At 40.7% G+C, this 27,826-nt stretch overlaps 1 protein-coding gene across 1 annotated transcript in view; it reads left to right on the forward strand.

The window, feature by feature from the left end:
* Positions 1-24,873, forward strand: part of NRF1 (nuclear respiratory factor 1) — a 143,571-nt gene extending 118,698 nt beyond the window's left edge. The window contains exon 11 of the mRNA XM_069087205.1: positions 22,616-24,873. Coding sequence (XP_068943306.1) covers positions 22,616-22,779 — 164 coding nt within the window. The 3' untranslated portion in view covers positions 22,780-24,873. The remainder of the gene's footprint in view (positions 1-22,615) is intronic.
* Positions 24,874-27,826: the final 2,953 nt, after the last annotated feature.

Genomic DNA, 27,826 nt, shown 5'->3' on the forward strand with positions numbered 1-27,826 from the left:
CCATGACCAAATTACTCATTCAGATGTTACCCATGAGTTACCCAAGAGTTACCCATGACTTAAATTACTCATTGGTAGGCCAGACTACCAATAAGCCTCCCTGGACTTAGCTAGGCTTGTCCTACAACAGACACATAGTTGGTTATGAGGCCCATATTTGAATCCTTTCCTTTCAGTAGGACCCATCAGAATTCAGGATCACTTCCATGTCATCTTCTGGAATACTAGAAGATTATAATTGTATTACATAAAGTTTTATGGTAACTGAAAATTGTTATTAGTCTTAACCATGTAGTCTTTTTTTTTAATTGATTTAATTTTATTTTTCTATTTAATTTTTTTTGAGGGGGGGAGGCAGGGCAAATGGGGTTAAGTGACTTATCTGAGGTCACGTGTCTAATAAGTGTTAAGTGTCTGAGACCAGATTTGAACTCGGGTCCTCCTGACTCCAGGGCCGATGCTCTATTCACTGAGCCACCTAGCCGCCCCCACCAACCATGTAGTCTTAACCAATATAATGTATGGTGTTGCTTTATTTAAAACAGTTGCGCTGTTCTATTATGCCACTTAGGAATTATAAACAAAAGATGGTTGTTGTGACCTTTAGTATTTAAGGATAGGGTCCTGGAGCCAACTTCTTTTATTTAGAATGTAATGTATGGCCACTAAATTCAAAAAAGAATGGCTCCTATTGGGACCTATAAATTTTTTAGGCTATACCCCTACAAGACAAAAGCAACTACTGTTGACCCTCTTTGTTGGCAGGAAATTTTAAGAAATAACTGTGGGTGGGGTGCTAGAACAGACCTCAGTCAAATTATGTTTCAGTACTAACATTTCTATAAGTTAGAAAAAAAACCAAACAAGTGAAATTCATTAGATATAGCATAACAATATCCCCCATTTAGAACAACACATCTCTTTTTAAAGGAGACAAGGAGGATTAGATAGACAGACCTGAAAAGATCTCTTCTTGATTAGGAAAAGAAGAGAGAGCGACTCAGAGCTGTGGACTGGGAGAGGGGTGGGGGAGGAGTACATTATGAAGGATGCAACCTGATCTGAATGGGAAGCTGGCTAGAGCCCTGTGAAACTGCTGCAGTGGGGTATGACATCTTGAAAGCAGAGAATGTTTCTCTCTGTGTCCCTCCCCACCCCCCTGCCGGAAAAGAAGGTAAAATCCCTTCTCAGTTAACTTTCCAGACAGGGTCTTTCCCAATTCAGATAGCTTCCTTTCCTCACCAATGGTTTTCATCCTAGGAAGCATTTGGATACATCTTATATTGGGAAAATCTTCCATCCCATTTTGCTTCTGGACTATTATCTTTTGGTTGAAAAATGAGCACAAATGTTTGCTTTGTTCTTTTTTCTTTTTTTCTCCTCTCCTACCTGTCTTTCTCTATTTCTCCCTTTATTCTACTTGTCAAAGTGCTCTTAGGTATAGAACTACATTTCACTCATAGAGAAATAGGAGGGAAAGGGGAGAAGGGAAAAAGAGGATTTAGAGAGAGGAGGGTTTGGTTTAGGGAATGATTAGTGCCAAGAAAAACAAACTCAAAGGATATACAAAATATATTTCTAGCTTTTTTCAGAGTGACAAAGAACCAAAGTCTGAAGGGGGTACAATTGTAGAATGACTGAACAAGGATGGGATGCTATTGTTCTATAAGTAGTGCTGGAGATGGTTTCACAGAAACCTGGGAAGACATAAGCTAATGCAGAGTAAACAGGACCAGGAGAACAATTGATATGATGTGATAAAGGCAAACAACTTTGAAAGAATTAAGATCTTGGATCATTGTAATGACCAATCATGACTCCAGATGACTTTTAGTAAAATATCCTACTCATCTCCTGAGAGAGAGATAAAGGACTCAAGAGTGCAGAATAAGACATCGAATTTTGTTTTTTGAGATGGTCAGTGTGGAAATTTGTTTTGATTGATCATATTTGTAACAGGGATTTTGTTTTTATTTCTTTTTCAGCTGGGTGGGGAGGGTGTTGGAGAGAACAGTGTGTGTATGTGTGTGTGTGTGTGTGTGTGTGTGTGTGTGTAATTTAACAAACCCAAAACAGCAGCCTTAGATGAAAACTCAATATAAGTCAACATGAGTGTTATATGACATCCAGAAAATGTGATCTTGTATTGCATAAATAAAGGCAGTTTGCAGGCATAAGGAAGAATAAAATATTTAATAATAGTAATAGTATTTTGTGTTCATATGGCATTTTAAGGGTCACAGAGTACTTTTACCCCCAAAACAGTCCTGTGAGGTAGGACAGTAAAACTTGCACTACGTCATTTTATAGATGAGGAAACCAAGGCATAGAGAAATAAAGGGATTTGACCATAGTCAGATAGTTAGGAGGTGTTGGAGTAAGAATTTAAACTCAGCCTCATGCTTCCAAGGCCAATGTTCTTTCTATCCTAGCATAGCATTTAATAAATGCTTTTTTATCCATCCATCCATCCATTCATTCATCGTGTTGCCTTTTTCTCCCTTTCCCTTGGTGAACGGCTATTTGCATAGTTGTTTTATGAGCCTACTTTTTTTTAAATTCAGAAATATGCTATTCATGACACTTCCTGGAAGCAAACAAATATATTTTTAAAATATATAGCGTTGGGAGGGGGGGGAAAGAGTCAAGATGGCGGAGTAGAAGCATGACCTCCAAGCAGCTCAGGCTCCCATCTTCCCCAAACCATGTAAAAGGGGACTCTGAACAAACTTTGGAGATACAGAACCCACAAAATGACACAGAGAAGCTAACCTCCCACTGAGGACAGCCCAGCAGGCCAGCAGGAATTGGCCAGCACAGTGCTCTGAGAGCCGAGCCCAGCCACACTCGAGCCAAGAGGTTTTAGCCCCAGGGCAGGCCTGACCAACCACTGGCTGGAGGGACTCCAGATCACCAGCAGCTGTGGCGGTCCAGAATTATCAACACATAGATGCTAAGGACAAAGTGAAAGGTCAATGCAGTGTGGACTTTGGGACCCAGTAGTTGGGAGTACGTCGGCTTTTGCCCCTGGGCTGAGAAGCCGCTGAGGGCTGCAGTGCAGCGATGTGGCAGCTTCAGCTCCTGGCCTGCAGAGTGTTGGGGGACCAAGTGACCAGTCTAAGGGGTAATTGCTCTTGCTTTAACCTGCTTGGATCTGGATTGCAATCTAGGGTGGAGGTCCTAGTGTGTGTGACCAGCTTGCCAGAGCATGTGGAGGCTTCAGAGAGGGCACCCAACTAATACCTCCGGCAGCTGAGAAAACCGCAGTGTTTGGGATGAAAGCTCCCCTGTCTGGTGGCAGAGTCCTACTGTGGCAAAAAGCCCAGGGGTCAAGTGACTGAGTGGCGATATGACCAGGCAAAGGAAGCAAAGCAAACGGAAGAATCCAATATTCGACTCCTATTTTGGGGACAAAAAGGATCAAAACATGGAACAGGAGGAAGACAGTGAAGTCAGAACTCCTGCACCAAAAGCTTCAAAGGAAAATACGAGCTGGTTACAGGCCATAGAGGACCTTAAGAAGCAGATAAGAGAAGTGGAGGAAAAATTGGGAAGAGAAATGAGAACGAAGCAAGAAAATTACAAAATGAGAGTCAGCAGCCTGACTGAGGAAAATAATACCTTAAAAAACAGACTAACTCAAATGGCAAAAGAGGCTCAAAAAGGCAATGAGGAGAAGAATGCCTTAAAAAGCCAAATTTGCCAAATGGAAAAAGAATCTCAAAAGCTCACTGAGGAGAATCATTCCTTCAGAATTAGATTGGAGCAAATGGAAGCTAATGACTTTATGAGAAATCAAGATGCTGTTCAACAGATCCAAACAAATGAAAGAATAGAAGGCAATGTGAAATATCTTATTGGAAAAACCACTGACTTGGAAAATATATCCAGGAGAGATAATTTAAAAATTATTGGACTACCTGAAAGCCATGATCAAAGAAAGAACCTAGAAATCATCCTCCAAGAAATTCTCAAGGAAAACTGCCCTGATGTTTTAGAACCAGAGAGCAAAATAGAGCTTGAAAGAATTCACCAATCACCCCTTGAAAAAGATCCCAAAAACAAAACTCCTAGGAATATTATAGCCAGGTTCTGGAATTTTCAGATTAAGGAGAGAATATTACAAGCAGCCAGGAAGAAACAATTTGAATATTGTGGAAACACAATCAGGATAACTCAGGATCTGTCAGCTTCTACACTGAGGGATCAAAGGGCTTGGAATGTGATATTCCGGAGGGCAAAGGAGCTGGGATTAAAACCAAGAATCACCTACCCAGCAAAACTGAGTATCATATTTCAGGGGAAAATATGGTCATTCAGTGGAATAGAGCACTTTCAAGCATTCTTGCTGAAAAAAAAACAGAGTTGAATAGAAAATTTGACATTCAGATACAAGAAGCATGAGAAGGTAAACAGGGAAAAGAAATCATAAGGAACTTATCAAAGTTGAACTATTAACATTCCTACATGCAAAAATGATCATTGTAACTGATGAAACTTTTCTCAGTATGAAAACAGTTGAAGGGAATAGAAATATATGTCTATATCGGAGGGTATACTGGCGTATGAATACATATGTGAATGTGTGTATATATGTTTACAGGGAGACATAGATAGAGGGCACAGGACCAATTTAATAGGAAGGGATAATACTTAAAAGGTGAAATAAAGAGGTGAGAGAGGAATATAATGAGAGGAGATGGAGAGAGACAGAAAGGCGTAAACTATCTCTTGTAGAAGAGGCAAGGGAAAATGATTACAATGGAGGGGAAGAATAGGAAGGCAAAAGGGAATGGGTCAACCTTATTCTCATTGAATTTGGCTCAGGGAGGGAATGAAATACACACTAAATAGGGTATCTCACCCTATGGGAGAGTAGGGGGGAAGGGAATGAGAGGGGGGATGATGGAAGGGAGGGCAGGCTGGGGGGAGGGAAGTTGGAAGCACCCACTTTTGAAAAGGGACAGAATCAAAGTAGAGAATAGAACAAGTGGGAGGTGGGATAGGAGATAGGGAAATATAGTCATTTACAATATATCTGCTATGTCAATGTTTTGCATTAGCTATACATGTACAACCTATGCTTAACTACTTATTTTCCCAGTAAGGGTGGGTGACAAGAGAGGAAGGGAATGAATATGAAATTCAAAGTTTTAAAATCAAATGTTTAAATATATATATATATATATACATATATATACTATTATTAATACTATTTTACATGTAATTGGGAAGTAAGATATACAGGCACTGGGGCATAGAGATCCACCATGCCCTACTGGAAAAGTTGAAGGGGGTATGGGAGAAGATATGGGAGAGAGCAGATTGGAGGAGGGGATATCCTGTGGGACTGCTATTTGGGGACAGTGGGTAGGGGAAAACTGGGGAGAAAATGTGTAACTCAAAATCTGGTGGAAATGAATCATGTAAATCAGAAGTTAATAAAGCATTTGAAAAAAAAAGAGAGAGAGAGAGAGAGAGAAAATATATAGCATTTAAATTTATTTCCCAAACCTAAAGTGCAATGTGGAAAACAAATGGTCACCTGAGATAATAAGAAGTTAAAGACCCTTTCTCTACTTCTTGGAACTGGTCATTTGGGATCACTGATTTTCTTAACAGTTTAGGTGTATAATGTATTAATACCCCAACTTTCTCCTCAACAACACCTTCAATCTCACCTCTAACTGCTTCTTACAACACCATTTCCTCCCTCCTGCATCTCTCTCTCTCTCTCTCTCTTCTCTGTCTTTTTCTCTCTGTCTCTCACTCTCACTCTGTCTCTCTCACTCGCTTGCTCTGTCTCTCTCACTCTCTGTTTCTTTCTCGCTTGCTTGCTCTGTCTCTCTCACTTTCTGTCTCTCTCTCGCTCTCTCTGACTCTTGCTCTCACTCATCTCGAGTCTGTGCTTCTCTGCTGACTTCTACCTCAGCACACATGAGGGTTGAGAGGTAGTAAGTAGCGCAGTCAGCACTCAAACTTACGTCACTTCAGTCCCAGTCCAGGGTGCTCTTCAATGTACTGCATGACTTCCCCTTATCTGTATACATATGATGTCTTCCCAATCATATTGTAAACTCTGTTAGGGTAAGGACTGCATCATTTGTCACCTGTGTTAATAACCATTGTTATTGTTTTGTCATATCCAACTCTTTATGAGTCCATTTGGGATTTTCTTGATAAAGATTCTGGAGTGGTTTGCCATTTCCTTCTCCAGTTAATTTTACAGATGAAGAAGCTGAAGCAAACAGGGTTAAAGTGACCTTCCCAGGGTCACACAGCTAGTAAGTGTCTTAGGCTGCGTTTGAACTCAAGTCTTTCTAACTCCAGGCTTGACACTCTATCCATTGCACCACCTAACTGTCTGCCTTACACGTAGAATAAGTGTTTATTGATAAGTGTTTATTGAATTGAGTTGTGGATAGAACAGATTTGCTTCTCCCATGGAAAGTGAGAGATTAGTTGTGGATTGATTGATTGTGTATGTGACAGAGTGAGGAAGACAGGATCTTTTAAAAGAGCCAGAATAGTAATTTCAATTATTTCTCTAGTTCTCTGAATAATTCTCTCAATCTCTTAAGTATCCTTTAGATAGAATATGCTTTTTCACAGCATATCTGACTAAAAATTAACATATCAAGAATGATGTGGACGTCACCATTGCCTTGCTGATGGACTTAACTTAGAAACAAGAAACAGGCCTTTTAAGACACTTCCCATTACTTGTAGCCTGTAGTAAATGGATCATTTATTAACTATCAGTACAGTCTAATCTTGCACTGTCCTCACTCTTTTCTTTGAAAAGGATATAAATTCCAGCATGCCATTCTTCTTCCTCAAACATATGGCTCAAAATGCTCTCAGGCCCTCTTAATTCTAGTACCTTCTCTTAATTATTCTCTGTTCTGTATATAGTCTGTTTATACATATTTGTTTTTTGTCTCCCTCGTTAGATTGTAAGCTTCCTGAGAGCAGGGACTATCTTTTGCCTCTTTTTGTGTGCCCAGCACTTAGCACAGAGCCTGGCTCTTGATAAATATTTATTGCCTAACTGACTAACCATTAGCTCAGAAGTTCACTATGGACAGGAACTATGCCCATGGTTCTTCTTTTAGCACTGTATGTTAAAGATGATTTATTTGAAATGAAGAGAAGCCTGGGTACCTACACACTGTATGTAATCAACTCCTTTAGATGGTACTTTGGAGTTGTTTTGGTACATGCTCAGGTTTTAGTTGAGAATGGCCAACTGTGGTGACATTCCCACTAGACACTTTGCAGCCCTGTCATTTAAACTAATAAGTGGGCCCAGAGCAGCTTACAAATTGTCACTCTCTGGGGAAACACAAAGTTGCTGATCCCTTTGAATATTTTGGTTGAAAATACAAGGTGTGGGGCAGCTAGGTGGTGCAGTGAATAGAGCACCGGCCCTAGAGTCAGGAGGACCTGAGTTCAAATCCAGCCTCAGACACTTAACACAAAAACTAGCCTGTGACTTTGGACAAGTCACTTAATCCCAATTGCCCACCAAAAAACAACAACACGAAAGAAAATACAAGGTGAAGTATTTTTCTAGAAATGTGCTTCTTTTCTGTTGCCTCTTTCCAGGGAGGTAGACATACACAAGCACCATGGGCTGTTTCTGGCTCGTCCTGCCCCCTGCTGCCCTGCGGAGGGCAGTGCGAGCCCTTCCGCGAGCCTGTCTCCCAGTGACCTTCTCAGCTTGAAGACAGCTTGGCTTTGCTAAAAAGCAGCTCATGTGACTGCAGTAATCCGCAGCCAGTAAACAGCTGGGCAGGATGGTTGGGAGAGGAATTGGCCTATTTTTCCCCTGTACTGCAGACTCTTAAGAGCATGAGAACCTGAGATATGAGGTATCAGCGTGGACAGCAGCATCAGCTACTTCTCAAGCCTCTCCTCCTATAAACCCAACTCCTTGAATGTTCACAGTTTGACTCCCCCAAATGCATATTCCTCTTATCTAGCCATGGGCTGTTTCAGGTGCTCTGGCAGGTTTTATAATGGCACCAAGGAGGATCGAATATCCTGGGACCCAATGTGTCTTTAGGCTGGGTGGAGCCATTGCCATTGGGAGAGTTTCAATTTTCACACTGTAACATACACACTGCTGTGAAATGGGGAAAACATGGGTCAGTTCCAAGATGCTTTCCAACTCCAGTGCACCCAGAAGATTACACTCTTCTCCGTTCTTAGTATATTTTAACCTTAGTCCCTTTCTTGGGGGAGGGAGGTGGTAATTCTCATTTCCTCTAACCTATCCCTACCCCCTTCACAATGACCTCCTATAGCTTCTACTTATCCTCTGTTATCCTGCTTCAGAATAGCTCTCCGAAGGACATGGCTGTTTCCCTGAATCTGTTCTCCCCTCCCCCTCCTCCAGGGAGATGAGCCGATAGCACTAGTTTGAAGCATAGTACAGAATGTTTTAGCCCTGCTCTCCGTACGGCTCTTTGCCATACTTGCCTGGTTTTGTAACATCTTTTGTTCTACCCTCCCTCGTCATCCCCCCTTCATCCGGTCCTTGGTGTCAGTTCTGAAGAACTGGGGACACCCTTGATGAACTCATTTAGTTATTCCCTACTTTTCATGCTTGCACACTGTAGGTCGTCATTAAAGGAAAACAGCATCTCAGATACTGCTAATAGCAGGGTCCAGTTTGTGGGCTATTCACACAGAAAGGAGGGAGAATTAATCTTCAGAAAGAGCCACCGAAGCTTGTTTGTGAAACATTCTTGGGGCCGCATTCCTTGTGTCTAGAGTTACCAGTACTTTCCCTTCATTCACCAGACACAACCCACAATTCCAGTGGTTTACAAGGTGTAATGACTCTTCACAGTTGGTGCTTTTCCTCTCAGGTGAGGTTAACTCCAGGCAGAGGGGTTAGAATGGCAGCCCTTAGCATGACCTAGGCAAAAGCTATACTCCCTTTCCTGGATACCTTCTGCCTAGTATTGAAGGTATCACTTATAGTGCTCTCTCTCTGTCTCTGGCTCTAATTCCCTCCCTCCTTCTCTCCCTCCCTCCATGCTAAGTCTGCATTCATCATTGCCTTTGGAAATCTAGCAAATTTTCAGTCAGTCATCCCTTTTGGCAATTCTGATCCAGTTTGTGATATCAGGGAATGCTGGGCCAGTGAAATAAGGGATTCATTATGTATATACTTGAAAAAACTACAGGGGACATAACACAAAATGGTATGAATGAACTTATGACAACTATGTAAAAATATACACACACACACATTAACAATGATCAGAAAATAATTGAGAGATGTCCATAAAATTCAGCATTCTCTTTTTGTGCCAAGTTATTCATAACCATAATAAAATAATTAAAACAATGGGATGGGCACAAAGGCCCAAGATGCTGAAATGATAGCATGTCTGTATGTTGCCTTCTATTGTGAGCACAGTTTTTGCTTGGGTATGTGTTCTCTTAGACTAATATGTCACCATTGTTAAGTTTTTATCAGGTTCCTGTTGTTCTGGGTGTCAGGAAAGATACAGAGTTTCTTCATGGAGCTCACAACCATCCTGAAGGCTAAATGTCACAAGTGCAGTGGCCAGTATGTGTTTTTAGGACTTAAACATTAGTTGCCTACATCAAAGAAAGCTTCAGAGAGTAATAGTGAGTATTTGCATGTGTGAGTTTCCAGGAGCCCATGTTTTATCAGGCCCTTATCCAGTCAGTCCTTTACTGAATGTGTCAGACATTCTCTCTCTGCTTTAGAATAAGGAGCCAGGCTCTTGCCTGTAAAGAGACTTTGTGCCCAGACTGTCTATGCCTAGCAGGAATCAGATGTAAGGTCAGGGAAAGAATACCACAGAGGGAGTCAGACAAGCCGAGTTAGATCTGTTTTTACAAAGGAGAGATTCCCCAGAAGTTTCTACCACTTAACCATCATTCTCCAGGCAAAAAAAAATCACCCTCATATTTTCATGGCTTAGTTAAATATTTCATGTCACTGCCTAATCCCTTCAAGTCCGTAGGTCTTTCTGATGCTCTGGATTTAATGGTTTGGATTTACTTTGACCTTTGTAAAATTATAACTCTGAAAGTTAGTGAAAGGAGATCTTTTTGTTTCTGTAATTTTAGGTAGCATTTTGCAAGAAATTTTTAGGTGCCCCACCAACACCAGAGCTACATGTGACTGACTTTCATGAAAATTATCACTACTAAGAAAATGGGAGAGCTTCCAACACAGCCATTGAAATTTATATGTAAATTTATATTTATGCATAAAAACAACTCCCATCCTCTGAGCTTCCTGACAAATAGTTTGCAGGGGATAGATTTTATTTGTTTGTTTATGCTTTCTTTAGAATTTTGGTGAAATGGCAATGCACTGTTACAACTCCTAATGCTTTGCACACCCCCAGTAAGGTAATATTGGCCCCTGATTCTCAGGTTACCATAGCAAATACAGCATTTCATTTCTCACATTTGTTTAATAAGAAGCAAATGTGCAAAACTGAAGGGCAGCAGCCTGGCGAGAGCAGTTATCTGAAAAGGATGAATGGTCTTCCTTTTTGTGTGATGTGTTCTCTTCACCCACCCCCTGCCTCTAGCTGGATATCAAATGAAGGTGTGGTTGTGGTTGGAGTCTGTAAAGTGAATGTCTAAGTGGCACCTGCTTCATTCAACAGGTCTGCTTCCCAGGTGCCCTCCCACTCCACATCTGCTCCCGACAAAGCCTCTTTTCTCCTCCCGTTGGCTCATAGAGAGTGCAAAGGCCTGAAAAGAGGCAAGCCAGATTCAGAATTCTGCTTTGCTAGCAGAATCTCCAGTGACATTCTGATTATCCCCCAAATATTCATTATTAGTGAGGCCTCAACTGAAAGTTTGCACGGAAGGGTTGAAGGGGGAGGGTAGGGGAAGCATCCTTTCAGTTGTAAAGTGAGCAAATGCATCTAGGATTCATTGAAGGGTCTTAAATATGGAAGCTCAGACACATCTCTGAACTTGACTACAAAGGCTATGCTATCAGATTGGCTGGTAAAGCGGCATCCAATCGGTTTTTTTTTTCTGGGTAAGCCCAACCTTGTACTCTGAAGTGCTAGTAAACCAGAAGGAATGCTTAGTAAAGCTGGACAGCTTTCAAATGCAGATAGATTTCCTCATTTGTTCTTGGTTGGGGTTTTTTTTTCCCCTTTAAAAAAAAAAATGGGGGTGGGGGAGGGGTAGCAAAGGAAAGAACCTGTTTCTCTTTGACTTGTCAGCCATGAATGTTGCTCTGGATGTTAACAGAAATATATCCATTGTGGAATGAGAAAGGGAAATGCTGGGGAAACATATTTTAGATGAACACCAAAAGTATCCAGTTACAGATTGAGTTTCCATCCAAACAATGGCAGCTCTCATGGTCTTACGCCATGTGTGTTGTGAGACATATGTACATATATGACATTAGATTGAGTATACTTGAAACTTTGAAAGGACTTTGAGGGTTTGGTGGGCCTGAACCCCTCTCAAAGCTTCGTTTTTAATCACTGGTGAAGGAGAAAAGGAAATTCAAGCAGGTCCTGTGTTTGGTCACCTCCCTTCAGCTGTGATCTCTTCCTAGACCATCTGCCTTCCCCCCTCCATACCTCCTGAACTAGTGAATTGCATCTAATGGGGACAGTGACCTCAGTTTTTTAGGAACATTGGGTTTCAGCTGTCCTACCCCCATTGCCTCCCTTTCTTTCCTTGAGCCATCTGGCCTTGTTGCTTGACTGGGGCCTCTCTTTCCCAGAAAAGAGAGACTGTTGATGACAAATCATGTTAAAATTGTGCCACCACTTGCAAAATTCTGTATTTGAGTGTTTATAGAAAGTGCAGTATTTGTACAACATGTAAAAGTGGGTGAGACACTAACAGAGGCCATACCCAAGCTGAAGCCCTTAAAAGCAGTGCCCCAATCCAAAGTTCACCCCTATTCCACCCATTTACTTATATTTTTCTGTGCCACATGGGAATTTCCAAAAATTCAAAATTCCCGATTTTATTAGGCAGGGCTTTTATATTCCCAGCTCCTCTTGTGTGATCAAGAGCGAGTATTTAACCTTGTTTATTTGTCCTTCTATACAGTAGCCCTATCAGCTGATGTATTAAAAATAATGACAGTGAGCTACTTTAAATTCCTACAAGTACAACCATATGGAAATAATCACAGAAGCTCAAATTAATATAATGCCTTTCTTCCAGTATGCTTAAGTCACATTCTCACAACAGCTGTGAGAATAGTAACTTATCCTGCCTGCTTTTAAGAGTGGGTAAATCATGAATTTCATAGAGCCTTAGTCAACTCTTAGCCAGTCAGTCAATTTATTAACCACCTACTTTGTGCCCTGGACTGAGGATATGAAGACAAAAGTGAAACATGCCCTGCCCTCAAAAAGCTTAGATTTTATTAGGGGAAGAATATATTTGTAAGTCGGAACACCACCTATGCAAAATGAATACCCGCTTAGTTAGGAGAGGGAGAGCTCTACCAGCTGATTCCAAGTGGTAGAAGTGAGGAAGGAGAGCCTGTACAAAGGATACCAGAAATGGAGGACCAGTGTGATGAGGGAGATGAGAGGGAGGAAGAGGAGCCAGGTGAAATATCAGACAGAGGAGTTTCTTTAGTCTCAGAGAAAATAAGTATATTGAGTAGGGAATGTCATGGTTAGACTTTAAGAAATCCTTTAGTGTTTAGCGGATGGTTGGGAGTCCTTTGCAGTAATGCAGGTGAGAAGCAATAAGGGTCTGAATTAGGGTGGTGGCTGTGTGAGAAGGCGAAAGATGGGGAGGGAGAAATAATAAGATACCTATTATCTGCTTTGTGGCTTATCTTCAGCACATCTCCATCACTTCCCCCGCCCAGCTGGTGTGGACTACATGCCAGTTTCATATTAGCTTAAGTAAAACATAAGTAAAGCATAGAGAATAGGGGTACAACTTAAGTTGTAACTTAAGACTGTGCCCCTTGTCAGTTCCAAATTACAACCAAGGATAAATGAGAAAGAGTTGATTTTTAGGAAAACAAATAGTTACAGAGACAGGACCTGTGATTTCACTTATGTAGGGAACTCCAAGATGAGGAAACTCCCTCTATGTAAGCATTTTCTTTGTTGCCTAGATCAGTGAGAGGTTAAATGACTTGCCGTGGGTCAGCTTTCATTCTGTATCACAGGTAGGACCTGAACACAGGTCTTCTTGGTGTTGAGGCTGACTCTATATCTGCCACATTATACCTACTTGAAACATAAGAAGAAGGCAAATATACTATTAAAAATAGAATCATTAATTCTAAAACATTTTATTAGATTATATGTGGTATTTTTGAATTCTATATACTTTCATTAACACAGATTAGTAAATGCTGACTACATAAGGCATTTTGTTATACATGTTCACACTGTTAGACTTTGGGGTGTTGGGAGATCTACCACAGAGAAGATTTTAAAAGCCTTACAAAGATGGATATCAAAGATTGCTTTAATCCTGTGAATTGGATATGATTCTTGAGGGAACAGGGTTCTCCTGCCGCCTTTCCCACATGACTTAGCAAATCCAACTAGCTTCCCTAGCTGTTTGCAGGCTGCCATCCAGCTAACAAGTAGTGTTTTCCCCCATCTTTGGATCAGGAATTTTTTAAGACTTGTATTTTCATTGTCTGGCTTCTTTGTGGCAGATAATACAGCTCACAGGTGGAGTATAACTGAGAATATCACTGGTGAATTAGTTCTTGTGAGGCAGAAGGGCAAAATGATGTGTTTCATTCTCATTGCCTGTGCTGGGATGGTTTTCTCTCTCTTCTCATCATGTATTTGGGGAGTATTAGAATTCTGAACTTATCACCTTGGACATGGTTAAGATAAGCAGGATATTGTTTAATCTGTGGCCAAAACTATAATCACGCATTTTATCAACATAATCAATAGCTGGTGCTACCTAGAAACTATAGCACTTAATAAACACTTTGATTCTTTAATGCCTAAAGACCATACAGTGGGCTCATTTACTTCATCAGTTGAGGTAAACATTGCTCTACCAGTAACTGAATCCTGAACTAATATTTAAATGTTATCTTATTTTTATTGATTCATTTTAATTTTTATACTGAGTTCACTTTCAAATATAGTGCTTCCCTCTACCCAAGGAGCTACTCCTTTCAAAAAAGATTTTAAAAGGGGGGGAAAATGACTAGGCATTGACTGAGGCAATAAAAGAAGGAAAAGGTACATTTCCTAAACTCTTTTCTGGGACCAAGTTTAATCATCATTATTCAAGAGGTGGGTTTTTCCCTCTTCTTCGTGTTCTTTCCATTCACATTGTAATAGTCATTATGTCATCCTCTGCTTTCTGCATGCTTCACTTTGTATTGTTCATTCAGGTGTTTCCATGCTTCTCTGGTCTCTCCATAATCTTAGTTTCATGTAGCATAATAAGATTCCATTCATGAACCACTGTTCATTTAGCCATCCCTCCATCAGTGGGTGCCTACTTCTTTGCTACCATAAAAGGTGTTGTTGTGAATATTTGGGGATCTGTGGGATCTTTTCTCTTTCTTGGTATTTGCCCAGCAACAGAATCACTGGGTCAGAAGATATGTGCATTTACATCACTTTTTTTTAGCATAATATCAAATTATTTTCCATAAGGGTTGGACCAATCACAATTTATTAACACACCTGTCTTCTGGCAGCATCTCCAACATCAGCTGTTTCCATTTTTCTCATATTTACCAAGTGTGAAATGTGTGATATAAAACCTGAAACTTGTTTTGATTTTTCACTTATCTTATTACTAGTAATTTGGAATAGTCTTTTATATGGCTTTAAATAATTTGTAATTCTTTTATTGAGAAAGGAAGGGAATGTATAGTCAAAAAAGTACTGAATTTGGAGTCCACATATTCAAGTCCTGTTTTTAAATCCTTACTGTCACTTAGTGCCTGTGTGATGTTGGACAAGTACCAACCTTTCTGGGCCTCAGTTTCCTCTTAAGCAAACTGAGAACGTCAGATTAAATCAGCGATTCTTAACCATTTTTTGTGTCTTATAACCCTTTGACAGTCTAGTGAAGTATGGACCCCTTCCCTTCTTAGAATAATGAGGTGTTTTTTTAAACTTTCTGACTGAAAGAGATACTAAAGGGGGCAGCTAGGTGGTGCAGTAAGTAAAGTGCTGTCCCAGAGTCAGGAGGACCCGAGTTTGGTTCAGGCCTCAGACACTTAACACCCACACAAAAAAACTAGCCGTGTAACCTTGGGCAAGTCACTGAACCCCAATTGCCCTCCAAAAGGCCAAAAAAAAAAAAGAGAGAGAGATACTAAATTATAGTTTGAGGTTAGTGAAAATACAGACATAATTTTTTTCTCATCAAAGATCACAGACCCCCAGAAATCTATTCACTGTTCCCTGGAGGGTACATGGCCACCAAGTTAAGAATGCCTGGGGTAGATGATCTACAAAGTCCATTCCAACTCTAAATCTTTGATCATTATTACCATCCTCTAAAAGTAAACCAATTCAGACTCTGCTGGAATAGGTGAGACATTCCATTCAAGAGCTTGCCATTGAAAAACTTTTTGTCTCAGAATCACCCCTGTTCAAGTGAAAGAAGAGACTTTGTGATTTTTTTCCAGTTATGGTGAAGTAAATAAGAGTAAGTCTACAGCTTTTCCTAGAGATCCAGCATTTTGAAATTAAAGTACAAAGATCCCAGTATCTGCTTCCCAGAATACAGGGAGACAAAGATTGGGGGTGGGAGGGTGGGGAGGGGGAGATCAACTTCTACCTAAGCAACAGCAGTAATGGAGTTTATATATTTGGGGTATACTTCACCATTCAATAAAGGAATTTTATACCAGGACACCCTAACAGACTCCTTTTTTTTTTAAATGATAAAGAACAAAGTCAAGGTTATTTAGAGACTGTAGTAATGAGGATAAAAGCAGAGATTACAATTTAGTAAAAGACTGACAAAATTTATGGTATGTGCAACTTTATAGTAGGAATACATAAGCCTGTCATGTCCAGGGCCAAGAAAATATACACGAGGACTCAGCCTCCCACAGATTCTAGTAATACTCTTGATAGGTCACTTCAGGACCTTTAAAAGTTAAAGAGGCCCTAATTTTAACCTATTTAACAGACACAAATGACCCTTTCCTTCTATTCCGCCATTCACTTAGGGTATTACTGAAGATTTGGGACTTCTTTTAAAATTCATCTAGTCCACTCCCTTCCTTCTGCAAATGAGGAACTGAGTTCTGGAGAGTTCAGGTGACCTGCCCAAAGTCACTCAAGAAATGGTGGCAAGGCCAGAAATAGAACCAAACCTTTTTACTACTTAGACTGCCTCTCCTGTGATTGCTGTCTTTCCCTAAAACTACTGGATTTTCTTAAATTTGTTATTTATTATCATTTGAAATATACACTTCAGATAAAATTTTCAAGATATCCAGCATTGAAATCTCCCAAAGCTTTAGAGATTCAGATCTCTAGAAATGAATAGAGAGGACATGAAATAGTTCTGTAGAACACAACAGGGCCAACCTCTTTAATTATGTGTGACCCTGAAGGCTTGTTCCACGGTTCTTCTTTAAATGTATTCTCTTAAGGAGTTTGTTCATTCAAGTTATCTTAGTTGCTAGGCAAATGATAAATTATCCATGTATCTCTCTACCTCTGATCCCATCCCAGTGTATGGCTCAATACCACCTAACACTACTATGCATGTCTTAAATGAGGCCTATTCCCCCTTCCCTCCCCCCCCCCCCCAGATTGCTCAGGTTCTCAGTGCCTTCTGGGGCACCATTGTCTTCCCAGTAGAGTCCTTTCTCATGCTTCTTTTGTTTATAATCATCATTGTAATCTGCAGCGCACAATGGAGCATCTACCAGAGAATTCTCTGCTAGGTTCTAGGTATACAGTGAGAAAAGAAGACATGAACTGCATGCTTAAATGGCATAGTCACCAAGTCCCATTGAACCCTCTGTATTGTATTTTTATTGTTTTGTTGTGTATTGTTTATCTATATTTCTGTGTAATTTTGCTTTAACTTGACTGTCCTAGAAGGGATTCCTCCTTCCATTTTAATTCCCACAGAAAGCTCACAATAGTGAGTGGTCAGGAATAGTGTTGATAATTATCTCTCTTTACCCTCTATTTTTGCCTATTTTCCAGTCATCAGTTTCCATCTCCTCATTAACTCATAGACACTGTAATAAGAAAATTTCCTTAAAAGGAAATTCCAGCAGACTTTTGGATAGCATGTATAAGTAGTCACCATCAATTTTGATTTGAGGTACCCTTTGGGATACAAAGAGAAGGGCCATAGAGAAAAGTAGCTTTTTATAGTAGGAGCTGCAGTAGTCACTAAGAAAAATGTTCTCCAAAGCTAAATAATGATGGCAGCAAATGTATATGGTTATCATATCACATCATATCATATTATATCATATATCCTAAAGGCAGCTAGTACCATATATTTGAGAAACAGAAATATCAGGAATGCTGAACAAGTTATGGTATATGAAGGTGATAGAATAGTATTGTGCTGTAAGAAATAATAATCGTTTCAGAAAAAATATGAGAAGACATACATGAACTGATGCAAAATGAAGTATGCAAGTGAGCAATTTACACAGTAACACTAGTATTGTAAAGATAATCAACTTCGAAAGACTTAGTAACCAATCAGCGTGGTGACCTTGCACAATTCCAAAGCACTTCAGTTGAAATATGCTGTCCACCTCCAAACAGCTAGCGGACTCAGTGGGCAAATCAAAGCATATTTTTTTCCTCTTTCTTTTTTTTGGAACATGGCTAATGCAGAAATTTGTTTTGTGTGACTATACCTATTTGTAATGGGTTTTATTTTCTTGTCTTCTCAATGGTTGGGAAAGGGGTGAGATTGAAAACTTTAAAAAAAGAATTAGAAAGTCTCTATGCTAAAAAAAAAATGTAATGAAATGGGGGGAGCAGAATTAAAAGGAACAGAACGGCTGAGATGGACAAGAAACCTTCCCCATTTTTCACCCTATATGAGGATTGCTATCTTTCTACTTTTTCATTCTTTCTTGCCCACTAGCAGTTTTTGAGTTTCATTACTCTTCTCTTCTCACTTGTCTTATTTTGTTTCTAATTTTCTTCTGTGAATTTCCACCTTCTTATTAGATCTGCTTACTGAACTGACTTCTTCTACGTAGTTTTTCTTTCCTCATTCTATTTATGTGAATTCAATTCATCCCCATTCTTTCTGTAGTAGTGGTGTTTAACCTGTCTGTGGAATAACTTCATATTTCAGCCTTTTAAAACCTCCTTGCAGTCACTCAAATCCAGAAATACCTGGGGGGAGTCCCCCTACTTTTATGAGTTTTTGATCACAGGGGGTAGTAAGGAAATACTTTAAGCAGAGACTGTGCTGCAACTTCCTTCTTGCTCCTAAATTCCTACCTTTTCCAGTTGTTTCAATCACTCTCCTCTGGCACTGCATTTTTAAACTCCAGCTGTTTTATTCTTACTTAGCTGTCACTACTTTAAACAGCAGTAGGGATCATGTTGTCGATTCTCTTTTTGTTTCCAAATGACTTCCCTTCCATCTCCTAGCACTCAGTCTGATCATTTAGCTGCCTACCTTTCTGGATTTCACTGAACATGAATCTTCGACTTTTTCTACTATTCCAAATAAAAGCTGTTCCATGACTAACTGGAAAAGCCTTAAGGTTGAAAGAGGTTAACAAATCTGTAAGGTTTTCCAGTTTGTGGGACTGACCAGCTCAAAAGCCCATCCTTTCCCACAACTAATCTTTATCTGGTAATTTAAAATCTGAAGGACTCTTTTACGTGCATCACCTCATCTGATCTCCCAAGGACACCGTGAGGCAGAAGTATTACAGATGCTGTTTTATACATGAAGAAACCAAGGCCGAGATGTGTGAAATATGACTGTCATACGACCAGTCGGGCATCAGAGACGGGTTTGGAACCCAGGTCTTTCTGACTCTAAATCCAGCCCTCCATCCACTTCCGTCACAAGCAGATCTGTAGTCTGTGCCCTAATAGTGGAACCTGCAGTTCTCTTTAGGTGCATCTTCTTACTTCCCCCAAAGAAGTCAGTTGGACAGTCGGTCAGTCAGTCAACAATTTAATAGGCACCTGCTACGTGCTGGGCACTGAGGTACAACAAAAACGAGGCGGTCCCTGCCTTCAGAAAGCTTATATTCCAGCAGATGGCCTATAACGGATAAGTTTATACAAAATTTGTGCAGAAACTCAAGAAATGAATGGTCTTTGTCTCTTCGGTCTTACGTGTGATACATTCATGCTAATAATTGCCCTTTTAACATGAATCACAAACTGGAACTGCAGCACAGGCAAAGATCAAGATCTAATTCGGAGGGAGTTAGTTTTACTTCCTATTTTAATCATTTTTAAGGTTGAAATAGGAAAGGTGGCTACCAGTACCCTGCCAAGCCACTTCTTTTATTGCTCTCTAACATACCAGTAGGTTTTGGTTCCATCCATCTGGCCCTTCACTCCCAATTTGCAGCTCACACCCCATCCACATCAGTCCATCCTGTGTGACTTTTGTCCTTGTGCACCCATAAATCCAGTGGTGCCTATCTGATGTACAAAGGGCCTTTTTCTTGTTCTCTCCATATTGCATGGATGTTGGCAGACTTCATAGCCAGTCCATCCATTATCCTTGCATATGAAATATTTCAGAGCAAGTTATGAATCTTGTACTGCCAATCTGTCTGATCCACAGCCTGTGGTGAACTGTGAAGTTGAAGACAGGAAAGAGTGACATAGAAAAATATCTGTCTGGTCTGCCTCTCCTTTTCTGTGTTAAATCAAATGCCTGTCATCTAGGTATTGAATATGTACAATCCAGATTCCCTCACACCATTTACTGCCCTGGGCCAACTCAGAGATCTTGGCATTTTTCTTCACCTCCCAAAGGAAAGCATCAGCACAGTGACCTGAGCACCAGAAAGAATTCCAAAGGACGGCAGCAGTGGTGGCCAACATGTCTATGTGTACTGTGTGTGCAGCACAATGCTAGGCCCTCCCTGAGCATGTGATCCAGTTCCAGTCCTCAGATGGCTGCAGTCTAGTTGGAGAAGCAGAACCATATGCATAGTAATTTAGAATAGCACCTGATTACATAAACTTTAGTGCCAAATGAACATTGCAGGAAATAAATTGGGAAGGGACAGAGCACTGAGGTTAATGTTTTTCCTGAGGATTTGTCCATGTGTATCACCTTTCATTGTGGGAGATTTCTAGCCTCTTCGAGAAATATATCTGTAAAGAGAACTTTATGATACCTTCGTAAATATGCCCAGAAAGCAGTGACCGAGGCTGAAGACAGAGAAATACTCTAAGCCTTTGGTGGCCTTTTGACGATGACTCATGCCTAATCAACAGCAAACGAAGCAAAGCTTAGAAAGTTGCCTCACCCCATGAGCCAGGGAATTCCCACACACGTTGTGGTCAGGCTATTTGGCTGAGGAAGCCCTGCAGCCTTGGATTTGTCATTTCTGAGTCAGCTTTGACCTCTGGGTTCCATTTTAGCCACCTGTATATGCCAAAGGAAAGTTAAATTGTCCCCAAGGAAAAGCAGACTAAAATTCTGTGATCATCTCCTGTTTGTATACTCTGTGAAATAAACTTTTCCCAATCATTTTGAGTCCAGATTTCTAATAGTGAAAAGTCTAGAACTGGGGTGGGGAACCTGCAGCCACATGTGGCCTTTTGACTGAATCCAAGTTCTACAAAACAGATCCTTTTATTAAGGAGATTTGTTCTGTGAAGTTTGGATTCAGTCAAAGGGCTGCACTGGTTAACATATGAGGAACACATATGACATATGAGGAACACATATGACCTTGAGGCCACAGGTTCCCTAAGCCTTCATTTTTCTTCTCTATAATAAGGGAGTTGGATTGGATTCTTCCAGAATTCCTTCCAGTTCCAACATATTACAATCTCCACAAATTTGTAAACATAAGCTATCTATTACCAGCCTTTAGGATGGACAGAAGGTCCTAACGAGCCTTGCTTTCCTTCATTTTCTTTAAGATAACATGGGAAAAAGAAAAGCCCACAAATTGTGTGAAAGGGTGCTTGTTAATGCAATTGAAATAAACCAAAATTCAAGCTGAGCTTATCTATATTAGGGTTAATCAGGTCCGAGGCCTAAGCAGATGTGGCATAGGGACAATCCCAGTCCTGATTATTGTACCTCAGCATTTTAATTCTCTCTCTTCCAAGGGCAATCAGCCCCACCTTAAACCATAGTGGGTTTGCTAGCCCCTCTTCCCCTGTCTTTTGCTCTGGCCATTGTCATAAAGGTACGTCAGAGCTACTGAGGCGATTTATCTAATCCCATGCCAAGATGGATGTGTGCGTCTGTGTCTGTATCTAAAATCCCTGTATTGAGACGGTAGGGTATTTAAATTGGTGGCACACTCATTGCCTGCTGACAGTACTGGCAGAGTGTGGGATTTTCACAGCAGTAGAATTCCTCCCTCCCTAATGCTTTCAAGATAAGTAATCCCAGTTACCAACCCTTCAGGTCTTGTTTGTGCCTCAGATAGGAGGATAGCAGAGGCTGGGATAGCCTTGGGTGGGACCTAAAGGGTGATTGTTTGGATGAATGCTGACTCTGGTTCAGCATCAGCCTGGCCGGGGACAGGGAGCTCATGATTTCTTCAAAGTCAACAGCCTTTCTTTTTGACCTTCACACCAATGGGGGCAACTGGCTACATTTCAGAAAGGAAATTTGACCAAAAAGCAATGTCAACCAATAGATGTTGGCTCTGAACACATTTTCTACTTCAGACTGATAACCTTTTCATTCTGGTTTAAATCTATTCCCTTGATGGTAAAAACTAAACAGTGTTAGGCTTGGCCACCAGGGTAGTTCATACAGGTCATCGATTAGTTACAGTGAACAGAGCAGTTACAGTTTGGTCGTCTCCCTTATCACAGACTGTGGGTTTTAGCTGAACAACTTACATTTATTTGTGAAATGAGTGATATGTCCCTTAAGTTAGAAGGCATCTAGAAAACCAAGTCGAGAGGAGAGACCATCTGGCAGCGACCTTGCTGTTGGCCTACCCTAGAACACAAGGGGGGTGTCTCCTGGCCAGTACCTTGGGCATACTTTGCATCCCAGAGATGATCTGGGTGACTCCTCATGTCCAGGGTTTCCTCATTCATATTTGCCGTTTTTTGACAAGGAAAGTAGGTGACAAGGTGGCAGCTGTGGTGGAGAAAGGAAGGAGAATAGGGTGAGTACATGTCTTAAATGGGGCCTATTTCCCCCCCCTACCAGACTGCTCAGCTTCTCAGTGCTGCTGCTCTGTGGATTGGTGCATGGCAGGGGCCCTTCCCTGCACCCCAGCGTGGCCTGGTAAAGTTCATGGATATCTCATGGCCTCAAAAAATATTGGCAAATAGCACCTTTGGCCAAGTACGGCCCAGCTTCCCCAAACTCCCCTTTTCCATCCTGTAAAACAGGAGGAAGTCCTTTGCCACCGTATGATGCCAGCTGTCACATTAAATGAAAAATGCAGAGCTGTGTTCAGTGTCTTTACCCTTTGTCTTTGCAGGCTTGGTGCAGATTCCAGTGAGCATGTATCAGACTGTGGTAACTAGCCTGGCCCAAGGGAATGGTCCAGTTCAGGTGGCCATGGCCCCCGTGACTACAAGGATAGCGGACAGTGCTGTCACCATGGATGGCCAGGCTGTGGAGGTGGTGACATTGGAACAGTGACACTGACCTGGATCGTGGGGTCATTTTCTATTCTACGACAAAGTTTTTTACACGTTTGCAGAAGTGCAATCAGGCGCCATCAAGTCTCCCGACTTTGGAAGCAAGTTTTGTTATCCTTTTTTTTAAAGGAAAAAAAGGGGGGGAGCAGAGGACACATGAAATGGCATTTTTTTTTAAAGCACCACTCTTGATTTTCTGATGCAGTGGAGTTAATTGCAACATTGTTGATTTCACTGTCCAGAAAAGGCCAAACTGTGGCAGGACTCCTTTCTGCGGAAACGTGTGTGTATGGAAAAAATATATGTATATGTGTACATAGGTATATACACATTTACATATATATGGAATATATATGTGTGTATATATGTATATATATATATATATATATGAGAAACCCACATTAAATTAGCTGTATAAAATCAAGGTGAGCTGTGGAAAAAGTAATTCGCCCAGTTTAGTGGGTGGTAGGTTACACAGCTAGACACAGTTGCTCTGTATACATTTCTACTAGGGCCATGCATTGAGCTACTGACAGACTCAGGCAGAGGTAGCCGTGCCCTCTGAGAAAGCTGCCCTAAAAGTGGCAGGGAGATCTTTCTACTGGACTCACCCCAGGGAAAGGGACTGCAGAGTGGGGTGGCTTTGGCAGTGTCCACATGCAGGTGGGAACTGTGGTGAAGGCAGAGCAGAGGCTGGCGCTCCTGGGGGCGGCCCCAGGCTTAGGACTGCCCCACTTTTGCTGGGAGCCCCCTTCTCCACCTTCCTTGGAAACCCCTTTTTTTAATCTCATGGCAATTTCAGTTTTGCTTTGGTCAACCCCGAGTTTGGTCTTATCCGTACAAACTGAAGAACAGCAAAGACAGGTAAGATTTGAGGAAGTGTGTGTGTGTGTAAGTGTGCGTGTGTGTGTAAGTGTGTGCGCGTGTGTGTGTAAAAGTGTGTGTGCGTGTGTAAGTGTGTGTGTAAGTGTGTGTGTGACAGATAGACAGAGAGAAAGAGAAAGGGAAGAAATCTGCAAGGAACTGGGTGGGAGGGAGGAAAAAATTCTTCAAAGAACAGGAGACACCAACTACCTTAAATGTTTTCTTTCCTGCAACTTTGTGGCTTCACAATATTAAACCCCAGAACTGAAAGGTACGTCTGATTCATATAAGGTATGCCTGTTACTGATGATATTGGGCCAGAGGAAAAGAAAACAAACCAACCAAGAATAGAGTGTGTGTTCCCCACCCTCCAGGACTTTGATTCCCATTCATTTTCTCTCTGCTTAAGTGACTTTGGAGATAGGAGTGGAGGGTTTACATTTGTACCCCAGGATCCTGGACAACAGAGGTCCTGTGCCTGTCCCAGCAGGCCCTATACAGCTTCCCTGCCCCTAACAGTGGTTGTTTGATCTGTATATTCTTTTTACTCTATTAAACACAATTTCCCTGCTGCAAGCATTGGATTTCCAGTGGCAGATTATCACTTGAATTCCCAGCGAGCCAAACCTCTGCTCCTTGAACACAAGAAACCCTCTTCCTCCTTCCTCCCAGACTCCCCCCACCCCCCAGTGTGTGCAGCAGCGTATGTATTTAATGTTTTTTTAATACGACATTAAGAGATTCTTCATGTCTTGCTCAACCTTTGAGAAAGTTTCAGATTCTCGGATTTGCTTGTTTTATATGAAGCTATCCAATGTTCTTTGTATGTTTTTTTCTGTATGTATTGGGGGGAGGGGGAACATTTACATATAAACAGTCCTAAGTCTACAGTTTGTTATTTTTTTAATTATTATTATTATAATTATTATTATTTTTTATTGTCATTGTGAAGGTGTCCAGTGGCTTTAAAGTCCTTGTTTCCTTTGTGGTGAAATAACCTCCTGGTAGTTTGAGATTGCCAAGAAGATGGAAAAAAAAAATGCAAAAATCCAGTAGCAGAGCATGGAATCTGTGTTGTTTTCCCATTCTGTTTATTACTGCCTCATTCAATAAATAGTTACAGATGTGGCTACAGGAAGTGGGGATGTGAATTCATCTCTGGTGGGTGGGGAGTCATGGGACAGATCTTGGCCTTTGAGAAAAATAAACTACCTTTTAGGAGTGACTTTTATATCTGTGAAATATATTTGATGTTTTAAGGTAAGACTTATTACTGCCCTTAAGGTTATCTAGAATTATATTAAGTACTTAACTTCCTGAGAAATAATCGCCTTTGAATCAGGACCCATAGCATTATTTGGTGTTGAATCTTGCAAGAGATAATCATGGGAAGAGACATGAAAGCCAGGTTATCCTGACAGTGAGGGGTTGTTAAATGTTGCAATAGGTTACTTTCTCTCAAAATACGCCCCCTCCAAACAGCACTCAACAGGACAGTTGTCCTCTCCAAGTATTTGAAGGATTTTTATCGTGTAGGAAGGGGATTCAGGTGCCCCAGAGGGCAGGGCTAGAAGCAGAGGAGCTTTTAGCTTTGCATAAGAGAAAATTTCCCAACAATCAGTTTTTTTCAAAAATGGAAATAGGCTATCTCCTCTCCCTCACTGGAGACCTTCAAGCCAAGCCTGACCACTTGGTGGGCATGTTGTGGAGGGAATTCTTGTTCAAGTTACAGGCTGACTGAAATGGACTCAGATTCTTGCTAAGTCTCTGCTTCTATGATTCAGCACCATTCTCCTTCATTCTGATGAGGATTTGCATGGCAGACTCTTACCTATTCTAGTAGGTCTGTAGATCTAAAAAATTTGAGAGCCATCAGAAAGAGTTACCAAGGGAAGGTGGGGAATCTTCTTTCTCAAGGGCTCTTTAATGCTAGATTCTTATCCAACTGGGGTATTTGTAATTGTCATGCCTAGGGACAAGAATAGATGAGCAGTCTGCTTGCAGTATACCAGCTTCTAGCATAATGCCTTGCACAGAGGTAGGGGTTTAATAAATATTTTGTGAATGAATTTGTGTAACTGAAGTCTACAGAACCATGACAGGATGTGAATAGGGTAAACACAGACTGGTTCCCCAATTTCTTTTTTACTTTATTCCTGAAGTTACCAAGTTTATTAGTAAAACTGGAAATTATTCATTTTAATCAGACAGCTCCAGGGAATCAGTGCCATTGGGTTTTTTCTCCTTTCATTTGTCCTTTTTTTTTTTTTGGTCATCCAACACTTTATAGAAAATTTTCACAAACAAAAATATGTCTTTTCAAACCTCACACCACAGAAGTAAGTATAGTGATTCCTTAGAGCCTTAGCTGCTGACTATAAATAGTCCCATACCAATCTCCAATTACTTAGAAATTATAGTTTGAATCATGAAAAACAAATCAGTCTATTAATGTATATACTACAATGCTGTTAAAATTAAACATTTGGTAATAAAAATGCCTTTCCAATCACTGGAAGCAGCTGAAGAAATAGTCTTTACATTTTCCTTTCCATAATGCCTTAACTAAATAGCTAGAAAAAGTTAGGTTCCCCAGTTTCTAGAGGTAGAGGAGAACTGTAAAGCTCATAAGAGATGTCATATTGGTTCAAATCTATACTATACTTTCCCCAAAAAATATGGCTGATAAAAAAAAACCTAAGTTTTTACTTCCAGCCAAGATGGCTGCCTGAGTGGGAGGTAGATTCCATAACTCCCATATACCTACTCCAGCAAAACCCTGAAGTTTGCACCAAATCAAATAGTGACCAAGGAATCCAGTGAGAAACTTCTGCTCCAGAACTGCGTAAGAGGTCAGCTAGTGAAAAGGGGGCCATCAGCAAAGCCAGAAACAGCGTAGGGTAGCATTGCAGAAATAGGTCAGGTACACCTGTAACCTGCAGGCCTCTCTGTGTCTGGAAGAGCAGAAGACTCCTCAAAGCAAGCCCCAGCATAAGGGTCTTGGAAACCTCAGAGCTGATAGCTGGCATCCAACATGGTGCCACAGTACTCAGACTGGGCAACCCCAGGCCCAAGGGTTCTCTGGCCCCTAATGCTTTATTCTGAGATGCCAGAGAAGACTCTGAAGATCAGTGCTCTGAACCTCAAAAGTCTAGAGGAAACTAACCTCGGATGGTAGTAGATATCAACAGAAATATAGCCCAGAATAAGAAAAAGCAGGGCCTACTACCCCACCCAAAGTTCAGCAGGGCCAAAACCTGACCCTGGCACAAAACCTCAACTCAGGAACTAAAACTGGAGAGGTAAGTCAAGAAAATACCAACCATTTACCAAAAAAATTTATCTACAAACCTAGAAATTGCCAAAAAGGAAGGCAAGAACTACCCAACAACTACAGAGACTTAAAGGAAAAATAAGTGCTTTCCATGAGTACCATATGAATATCTAGAAGAAATAAAGTGAGAGATAGAAATTAAATGAAAACTCTGGAAGAGAATTGAGAGAATAAATAGATTAAAAGAAAATGTGGTAAACCCAACCCAAGAAATGCACTAGAATAAACCAAACAGAAACCAATAACCTTGAGACAAGAAGAAATATTAGAATGATATCAAATGATTGAAAAAATAGAAGGAAATGTAAGAACTAATAAAGTTGAGGAGAAAGAACTTAAGAATCATAGGACGCCTCCAAAACCATGATGACCCCTCGACTCCCCCCCCAAAAAAAAATCTCAAACACTATATTTCAAGATGTCATAATGAAAACTGTCCAAATCTATTCAAATCAGAAGACAAAGTAAGGATATATGAAAGGCATTGATCACCTCTTAAAAGGAAAACTCCCAGGGACTATCATAGTCAAAATTCTGAGACTTAATATAAAAAAAAAAAAATACTATGGGCATCTAGAAAGAAGCATTTCAAGTACCAAGGAACTATATAGTCAGGATCACACAAAACCTGGAAGATTCTAATAAGAAGTGAGAGATGATTGGAAGACACTATTACCCAAAAAAAAAAAAATCATAAGCTTACAACCAAGAATAATTTAATGTGCAAAGCTAAATATAATCCTGCTGGGTGAAAAATTCATCTTTAATGGAATAGAGGAGTTTTCAAGCATTTTTTAAACGAAGAGGCCAGATTTGATAGAAACTTTGAGATGCAAACACGAGTCAAAAG

This window comes from Petaurus breviceps, unplaced genomic scaffold (assembly GCF_028583685.1).
Source record: "Petaurus breviceps papuanus isolate PSGF00001 unplaced genomic scaffold, PetGlider_PUasm1.0 181, whole genome shotgun sequence".
NCBI lineage: Eukaryota > Metazoa > Chordata > Mammalia > Diprotodontia > Petauridae > Petaurus > Petaurus breviceps.